General features: G+C 32.5%; 1 protein-coding gene across 3 annotated transcripts; it reads left to right on the forward strand.

Moving 5' to 3' along the window:
• Nucleotides 1-5,411: 5,411 nt before the first annotated feature.
• Nucleotides 5,412-9,137, forward strand: LOC112090257 (BTB/POZ and TAZ domain-containing protein 3). Of its 3 annotated transcripts, none has more exons than XM_024168835.1 (7): nucleotides 5,412-5,563; nucleotides 6,192-6,284; nucleotides 7,163-7,552; nucleotides 7,665-7,795; nucleotides 7,896-8,202; nucleotides 8,358-8,671; nucleotides 8,897-9,137. In XM_024168835.1, exons 3-7 carry the CDS (start codon nucleotides 7,211-7,213, stop codon nucleotides 9,030-9,032), a joined length of 1,230 nt encoding a protein of 409 aa, XP_024024603.1. In that variant the 5' UTR covers nucleotides 5,412-5,563; nucleotides 6,192-6,284; nucleotides 7,163-7,210; the 3' UTR covers nucleotides 9,033-9,137. The 3 variants fall into 3 exon arrangements, with proteins under 3 accessions (XP_024024603.1, XP_024024604.1, XP_024024605.1); XM_024168836.1 differs by having other exon boundaries at nucleotides 6,200-6,284; XM_024168837.1 differs by lacking the exon at nucleotides 6,192-6,284.
• The last annotated feature ends 580 nt before the right edge of the window (nucleotides 9,138-9,717 follow it).

Consider the following 9,717-nt stretch of genomic DNA (forward strand, 5'->3'; position numbering starts at 1 on the left):
CCACTGTTCTCAAAAAGTATTTCCTGAATATTCAGACGAATTATTTAGATAAATTAAAAGTCTATTTAGTTCGTTAATTTAAATTTTTAATTTAAATTGATATATAATTTTATATGATAATTTTTTATTATAATAAAAATATTAAATATAATTGAGAATTTTTTATTATAACAAAATTTAAATTTTAAACTCAAATGATAAAATCAATGGACTCAACAAAAAAGACCATCAATAACTCTCATAATATTTTCTTTAAGAATTACAAACAAAAAAAAACCCACCAATAAACAAGAAGAAAAAAGTGGACCCCAGTAGTGGAGATCCGAATCCCTAGTGAGTCACGTGGTCCCACAAGTCCCACCGTCCACATCACATCTTTGGCCGTCGGATTTTCCCATCCCACCGTCCCTTTTCTTGGCCTTTCTTCTTCTTCTTCTTCTGCTCTCTCCTAGCCGCCCCATACTTCTTTTCTATCTTCATCTCTCACCTCCACGCGTCAATAATCCATTGGATGTTTCCGAGGGCACGAATAATGGGCCCACCTTCACCAGTTTCTACTGTCAGGAATCTTATCATCTCTTCTATATATCACGAGTTTTTATATGAAACCCCTTTTAATTATTTTAAATTTTCATGTTTAACCGTACGATCTATTTATTGAAAATAATAAATAATTTTATTTTGGTGGAAAAAGATTTCAGAAAAATATAATATATTTATTACTTATGATCGCACATTAATATATGGATATAGACAGATATTCTTTTTTGAAGAAAAACCAATATATACATAGATTGGATACGTATATTTTGAGCGAAGTGATTGTTTTAGTTACAAAAGGAATCAATATATTGGGTATTAATTTAGGGATGTATAATTTGATCCATTCAACTTTAAATCTAAAATAACGATTCTCGTTCTAAGTAAGGAGATCTTCAGAAATAATAACATTTTTATTGTATAGTCTATACATTATAAATTCAGTTTTTTTTTCGGTTGCTTGAAAAAACTGTGGTATCCTCATGCTCGATCAGTCGACAATCTATTGAGATTATAAATAAAAAGAGAACATGACTCGTACTTTTATTAACTAACGTCAAGTAATTTAAAATTATATCAATTAGATTATACTTGAAGGTTCACTCAAAAAAAAATTAATTGGCATGAATAGTCTCTAACATTTTTAATAAGTGACAGTTTAATCTCTATTCTTTTAATTTTGACAAAATAATCTCCAACGTCATAAATTGGTGCAATTAAGTTCTTTGTGCCCAGTTTTGTTAATATTTTAATAGAATTGACCATATACAAGGCATGTGATGTCATAAATTGAGAAGAAAAATAAATAAATAAAACCTCCCTTGCCCTCCAACCCTCCTACTCAGATCAGAAAACCCTAACGTCATAAATTGGTGCAATTAAGTTCTTTGTGCCCAATTTTGTTAATATTTTAATATAATTGACCATATACAAGGCATGTGATGTCATAAATTGAGAAGAAAAATAAACAAATAAAACCTCCCTTGCCCTCCAACCCTCCTACTCAGATCAGAAAACCCAATAGAATCTTTAGAAAATATTTTTATTTGAATGAATCAATCCACAGGTATATTATCATGCCCAACAGAGTAACCAAGTGTGAAAATATATTCATTGTGTTGGCACTACCGTGAGATAACTAGGGCTTGTACTTCTTGATCAAAATTTAAAAAAAATTTGAACTTTAGTTATAACTTTATTCAAGTTCATGTTCTTTTGTAAATTTGAGTTTAAACTTTAGTTTAAAACTTGAGTTTGAGGTTAAAATATGAATTCAAGTTCCCCTTTCAATTCAAGTTCTTAAACTCAAACTCAAATTAATGAACATTATTTTTTCTATTCTTAAAAATACCATAACATTTTCGTTTTAATTCCGATTGATATGATTTTTTTTCTATGCGTTCACAACGAAGAGACGAATAAAACCTCATCCATATACCCTATTAAAATTTTTCATCACCAATGAGTTTTTATTAAAATATTATCTAAATATAAATTTAAGTTTTGACCCATCTAAACACAAACTCAAATAGATTCTCAATTCAAATCATAACTCAAATGTGCACATCTAAACACAAACTCAAATTATAACTCAAATCAAACTTAAAATCTATACTCAAATCACTATAACTCAAAAATACAACTAAATAAACCCCTAATATCCTAAAAAGAAGAATAAGAAGCTTGTAAGAAGAAAAAAAAAAGAAAGACATATTATGAACTACAGTGGAAGAGGAAGCTTATTATCCATTATCCAACCAAATATTAGGCTCAAAACAAAATGACAATGAAGAAAACGAGCAAACTAAGCTCAACCCTCTTGTTCAATGGCATCCCCGATCAAGAGAGAAGCTTTAACAACCCGGGCAATGCCATACTCGTCCCTCGACATCAGCAGTCCCATCAACTTATGCATCGTGATGGCCGCCATCATCTCCGGCGACAACTGAGTAAAGTACGACGAGCACATCGTTCTTTTCTTTCCCTCTCAATACAGCTAATGCTCCTGCTCAATGGCATTCCCCAGCGGCTCGAACCAACCGAAGAACAACGACTTCACGTAGGGCAGATTCGACGCCAACTTCTTCAAGCACATTCCATCAAAAGCAACGTATACTTGTCAACGGTGCTTGTAGAAAGGGATGGTCGGCAGATATCAGGCTATGGGGGATCTTATTTTACAAAGTTTAAACTTTCTTTCTTTCTTTTTTTTTTTCAATTATAAGATACACAAGGGTACTTGATTCTTCTCTCTACGATTGAAACGATCCTAAAAAAATCATTACCCTTTTTTTTTATCTGACGGTGGATTAATGTGCATCAGGTCTATCTTGAGCACTTTTTCTGAGAAGAAGACCTTACTTTTTTATTTATTTTCCTTTTTTCGATATTTTAAAAAATAGTGAGTTGATTTATATGGGAGATATTTTTGTAAGTTTATTATAAAAATAAGATCACTTTTATAAAACCGTCTAAAATTTGACGGAGTTGGATAAAAAGATTTAATTGTACTAATTTAATGATATTAAAGACCGTTTTATCAAAATTAAAAGAATAGAGATTAGACTGTCCCATACTAAATAGAATAAGAATTATCTGTGTTAATTACTTAAGAAAATATATTTGAAAGTCAATGAGAGATAAAATTACAGTTTTACTGCGGATAATGAAAATCGATCTGAATTAATTTTTCCGTCCTTTTGGTTAGAAATGAAAATAAGTCCAAAGTTTCCCACGGGATATCTTGGACTTCAATTATGTCATTGGTGGTTTATTGATATGTACAGTACAGTCTACTAGGACGGGTCTCTAATCTCTCCATACTTCGTCGTATTGGTCGGTCGTATAGTGCAGAAAAGAGACGTGAAGAGAAAATTGCTAACAACTAAGAGAATATGCTTTTGGAAAGTAGCTGTCACTCAAAAATCTCAATATATGGCTAATGCCTAATGGTTAACTTAGACCCACAATTTCTCTTTACCAAATGAATTTCAGCCACAAAATTCCCCGACTTTTGTTAATTAGTGCTGTAATATTGGTCATGAACGTCCCTCTACGGTGAACCACCACTTTTCTAAGAGAAAAAAAAAAAAGTACGAACCAAATAGTTTTCTAGTATAGTTGAGTCCATATGTAAAAAGGATAAAAAAATAATAATAATTACTTCAAAACTCAAAACTAGTATAATTGGCTCTCAAGTTAGGGTCCCCCGTCCACTAACAATGAAGGTGAACCAAATTAGATTGCCAAGCAAATGCATTGATCAACCTCTTTGCACGTTTGTTATACGTATTTTCGGTCAATTATAATATACAACTCTTTAGCAGAGTACAAAAAAAAGTTTAATTTCAGTGGACGTTTAATTTATGAATTTAAAATTATGATTCAGAATTATTTTTATTTTACGTGTATTTTTTATGAGAAAAAAATATTATAGAGAACTATGAATTATGATTCAGAATCAGAAATGAATACAAAAAATAAACGTCATCTTATATTTTAATTCTACTAACACATTTGATATTCTGATACAACTTATTTGTATGATATAACTAGCATATTTGAAACTCATTTTAGAATTGTTTTTTACGTTTTTTAAGGACCTAAAAATAAAAATGCAGTTTAGCACCCCATCATAATAAAAACAAAAACGAAAACGTTTTCTATTCTCTCCTAAAAAGCACCCACTTTTGAAAACTAATAGAATTTGTTTTTCTTGACTGACATTTCTGTTTGTGTTTTGTGATTTTTTTTTTCCTGTTTACTGATGCTTTGGGGAAATGGCTAGTTCAGGATAAAGCCTTTCTATCGAATCTTATTTCTGAAAATTGGCTCTTACAGTTTTGCATTTATCACGGAGAAAACTTTTTTTTATTTTATTTTTATTTATTTACCATATATTTGTAATGTATTAAAAAAAATTGATTCGTAGGAGGCATGCTTAGGACTTTTAATTACTAGACAATTGATTGGGGATTATATTAATTATTTAATATATTATTTAAAATACTATTATATGTTTTTAAAAATATAAAACTAAACGTAATTTTAATTTTTTTTTAATTAAAAATAATATCAAAATAAAATAACTAAACGTATTCTCAAAAATAATCTCAAAATCATTAGAATGGGTTTCAAACGAAAACCCGGGAAAAACAAGACCAAAACAATAATAATAATAATAATGACTGCAAAACATATCTCTCTTGTGTGTGTCTATATATATATATATATTCCTGAAGAAGGAGAAATATACTCGCTTCATATCACACACTCTACACAGTAAATAAGCATTGATGCAACATCGAGAGGTGTTTTTTGTTAAAAACTTATTACACGTGCCAACTCCCAAAGTCAGAATTTAACTACGCCAACGCATATACATTTTACAACTACCCTGTATTTATAATATTAAACAAAAGAATGAAAGTAATTTCCACAAATAAAAAATCATTCATGCAACATTAAGAATATATGTTCTTCTTATTTTCTTAAAATATACATATAAAATTCCTATCCGATCAAATATGTATGCTGATAGAGAAATTGAACCGATATTTTGAGGGGATAGAAAGCACGTTTAGTTCACTAATCTTAAATTTTAAATTCGATTGTGAAATGAATGGAGGGTCAGAATTATGTTAAATCCTTTTTGTTTTATTGGACAAAAAAGGTGCGTGTCGAAAATGTCGTGAAACGATAAAATGAGTTGGGAAAAGCAGTTGATAAATTGGATTGATTTTGAAAGGAATAGTTCAAAAAAAGTACACACGTTGCTGTGAGCTCCCCATTTTGACACCAATAAAGAAGAGAAGAAACTAGGCCGGTGACTTCTCATTCCCTTCTCTTCTCTGCAGTTTTCAATTCTTCTTCCTCCTTTTCTTCTCTCTCTCTCTCTTTGTTTCTCTCTCTACATAGTAATAGCAATAAATAAATAGCGACGTCTCTCTGCTCTGCTTCCTAATAATCAGAATCAGTAATCACTATCACCAAAAAATCCATGTCTTTCACACATATATAACAGGTATCTTTCTTTCTTTCTTTATTGAATTGATTGAAGCTACTTTCCATTTTTCCTTTTCGAATATTTCCCAACTTAATAGTTTAGCTCTATGTTCTTTTTCTCTGTTCGAATAAAAATATTATTATCAGCAATCAAGAAGAATTGCAGTTTTTTTTTTTTTTTTTTTTTTAAATTTTCGCCTTTTGTTTTCCTCGCCTGATTTTCCTGCGTTGAATGTTGAATTATATTTTGATGTGTGTATATATATATATATATGTATGTATATATGTGTATATATTTTCTCCGGAAATCTAGAACACTTATCTGAATCTCCGTCTCTAGAGCCTGAAGGGGAGTTTCTTGACAGAAAAGCTATAACAAGTTAACAACAAAATAGTTTTCCTATTATTTTTCTACAAGAAAAAACTGGTTTACATGCATAACCCAAAATAATTTTTTATATTTATTGCCGATATATATAATTATATTCTTCGTTGAAAAAAGTCAAGTGCTTTGTTTTTCGGCTTATTAATATAGATTTCTTTTCCTCTGAATTCATCTATTTTTATTTTATAATTTTCGTTGGCAATAGTGAATTCCTGATATTTGATTAGATTTTGTCTTTTTATAAATAAATAAAAACTTCCAGAAATTTAGCTTGTGTATCAGCCATTAGAATATTCTGAAGATCAGGCATATCTCGAAATTTTTGGAACGGAGATTTGCTGATTTTATCCAAAAGGTAATTAATTAGAGATTCTAATTCTTGCATATTGTTCATTAAACTATCATTTAGTTAGTGTTAGTTAATTAACTGCCAGAGCGAGTACTATTTGCGGATTCCCTTTCTATATTTGTTTTCTATTTATTTGAGCTTTTGATTATGAATCCGATGCTTGTAAATTCTTTTTTCTTTTCGAGCTTAAATTTTATTATTATTTAGCTTGTATCAAAAGCTGGATTTATTTGTAGTTCGACTTTACCAGATCTCATCACCTCTTTGTGCTTTTTGTTAAAAGCACGTTCTTTCCAATTCTTTAATCCGATTTGCATTACCAAGTCGGACTTTGGGCTTCAATTTCTCTTGTGTTTCGAGACTTGTGTTAAAACTAACTTGGATCAAGTTTAAAACTTTACCAGCTTCTTATTAAATTCAACCTGTGAATCGGGTTTTGGTGGGTTATCACCTTCCTTGGATAATGGTTCGAGATTTCTTGGCATGGGTTTTAGAAAACATGGAAGAAACTTCTAACTCCGGAATTGGACATGCCAAAGTTTTCCCCCAAGCAACTTTCTTAATGACCAAAATTCACCCATGGGATTTTCTGACTGATTCTTTTCTTGTTTCATACTATTGAGTCTTTCTTTGCTGCCTTGATTAATCTACAGTTGTTTAACATTGCTTCTTAGTTAGAATTTGATGTTCTGGTGCTACCATGATATACCATTTAACCAAACCTTTATATATAGTCTGTTTCTCAAATATCTATTGTTGTTTACTGTTCTCAGAATTAGTATATTGCAGGCAATAAGAACATTTTGACCTCATTTAACTTCTTCAAGAAGACATATATAGATAGCTTAGATTTATCTTCTAACCAAAGTTTTCTCTTTGTGCAGATCTTCCATTCATAACTTGTGTCTGTTATTGATAATCAGCACTAGTTAATGGCTTCTCCTGATCTTGACTCAACCTGGCCATCATCATCTGGTTATTCTTTTTCTGGATCTTTAGATATACGTCTAGAGGAAGCGAATTCAGCTGATATTTTACCTGTGCTGGAAGCTCCTACCTCTTCTGTATCCTATAATTGTAACATTCCAAAGCCACCACCGCTCCCTAATAAAATAATTACAAGAACCAAATATGTGAACAGGCTATCAGACTTTTGCCCTGTCCCAAAGGAAACAGTGGATACATGGGACAAACTCTTCAAGGAAGGACATGGCGCTGATGTCTATGTTATCACCGAGGATGACTTGTTCATTCCATCTCATTCTAGTATTCTGGTAAGTTGCTCGATTTTCTCATCCTTGTTATTGTTGTAAATTTCATGACCAACAACAAATAGCACCGATATTGCTATTGCTGACAGAATATCGCTCAATGTTATCTTTGCAGAGTTGTGCATCACCTGTGTTGGAGAATTTGGTGCAGCAAACGAGAGTCAAGAATGGTATGAGATACATTAAGATTCCTGGGGTGCCTTATGATGCTGTCTATCTATTCATACGTTTTCTTTACTCTTCCCGGTATGATGGAATTATCTTGAACCATGACATCAGCTCCCGTTTACTTCTCAGTTAGCTATTCTGGCAACATTAGTTGAAGTTTGTTACTCCTTGTGTGCAGCTATGAGATGGAAGAGATCAAGAAGTTTGTTCTTCATCTGTTGGTTTTGTCACACTCCTACTCAGTTCCATCGCTTAAAAGAGTTTGTGTATACTTTCTTGAGCAGGATTGGCTAACAAAGGAAAATGCAGTAGATGTGCTTCAGTTAGCAAGGGATTGTGACGCGCCACGACTCTCCTTATTTTGTGTGCGTATGGTTGTGAAGGACTTTAAGGCCATATCCTCAACTGAAGGTTGGAAAGTAATGAGGCGAGCTAACCCTGCACTTGAACAGGAGCTACTAGAGTCTGTTGTTGAAGCGGATACTGTAAGTTTGGTCTCTCGTTCACTACACAAAACAAAATCTTGCTTAGTGACGAACTCACATGCACTTTAATGTCTGTTTATTATGCGCAAAGTTTTTACTCTTGTTTTACTCCTATTTTTACCATTGAAATCTTACATTTTAGTTAATTATCTCAGAGAAAGGAGGAGAGGTTAAAGAAAATGGAAGAGAAAAAAGTATACTTGCAGTTGAATGAGGCGATGGAAGCCCTCCTTCATATATGCAGGGACGGGTGCAGAACAATAGGGCCCCGTGACAAAGTCCTGAAAGGAAGCCAAGTTGCATGTGGATTTCCAGCTTGCAAAGGGCTTGAAACTTTAGTCCGCCATTTCTCCAGCTGTAAAACCCGTGTTCCTGGTGGTTGTGTGCACTGCAAGCGCATGTGGCAACTTCTTGAGCTGCATTCTCGCTTGTGTAATGAGCCTGATGCGTGCAAAGTCCCTCTTTGTAGGTAAGCATGAAGCTTTTTCCCTGGCGTTTTTTCTTTTCTTTGCTGACAGACACTTAACCACTCACTACTCATGAATCTTTTAGTATTTAAGTTGATGCTTTCAAGTCTGAGCTATATTTTAGCTTATATTTTTGTTCTACTGACCTGAGTGAAAGATGTGGACAGCCTTAGAACTTGTTTGTTGATTAAATGAATAATAACCTTTCCTTGGTTCTTTGTTTTTAGGCATTTCGAGGAAAAAATGCAGCAGCAGAGCAAGAAAGACGAGACCAAGTGGAAATTGTTGGTCAGCAAAGTAATAGCTGCCAAGAATGGAGTTGGAGGTTTCTCGAGTTGGCGCTCGGGCTCTGCTTTCTTATGAGTTACTTTTCTATATATACAGTTGAGGCTACAATTCTGGCCTTCTCTATGCCAATAATGTTTAATTGCAAAACGTATTTCATAGTAATATTATCCTTTCACAGCATAGATTTCTCTCTTAATTTTCAGATATTAACATGGGCAAAACACGAGATTGGACTCGTTCGAACCAAGGTTGGTCATTGATGGCAAAAATTAGTACATATGCTCGATGGCAACTCAACTGTCTTTTCATTACCGAATTAATAAAAACTCAAGTTGGAGAATTGAATGAGACCTTAAACTGTTTTCAGTATAATAAAGCGACTTTCCATCCAATTGAAAACAGACAGCACAAGTATTTTTCTAAATAAGTCATGAACCATTGGTTTCATCACTTTGCATGTTTAGTTCAAGCCGCGACTTAATCTCCTGTAATTTTTTATTTCAAGCAGGAAAATGGAATTAAGTTATTGGCAAAATGTGATGATCATTAATCAAGAGACCATAAAACCAGGGCTCGTCATAGTCATGTATTTCATAACTGACCCTAACCTCACAAATAAGACTAGATAAAAAGTCAAAAAATTAGTCAAAATCTCTAGTACAATACAAACCTACCAAGTTCATGTGAAAATCCACATAAACTCTGAACGCAACAGTCGCACATAAAAATAAAATGCAAAATATATCACAATATCCAAATT

The sequence above is a fragment of the Morus notabilis genome, unplaced genomic scaffold (assembly GCF_000414095.1).
Source record: "Morus notabilis unplaced genomic scaffold, ASM41409v2 Scaffold388, whole genome shotgun sequence".
Lineage (NCBI taxonomy): Eukaryota > Viridiplantae > Streptophyta > Magnoliopsida > Rosales > Moraceae > Morus > Morus notabilis.

Coding starts and splice junctions, on each gene's coding strand:
- LOC112090257 (XM_024168835.1), top strand. CDS start 7,211: ATGGCTTCTCCTGATCTTGACTCAACCTGGCCATCATCATCTGGTTAT. Junction 7,796..7,895: donor CGTTTTCTTTACTCTTCCCG/GTATGATGGAAT, acceptor CCTTGTGTGCAG/CTATGAGATGGAAGAGATCA. Junction 8,203..8,357: donor CTGTTGTTGAAGCGGATACT/GTAAGTTTGGTC, acceptor TAATTATCTCAG/AGAAAGGAGGAGAGGTTAAA.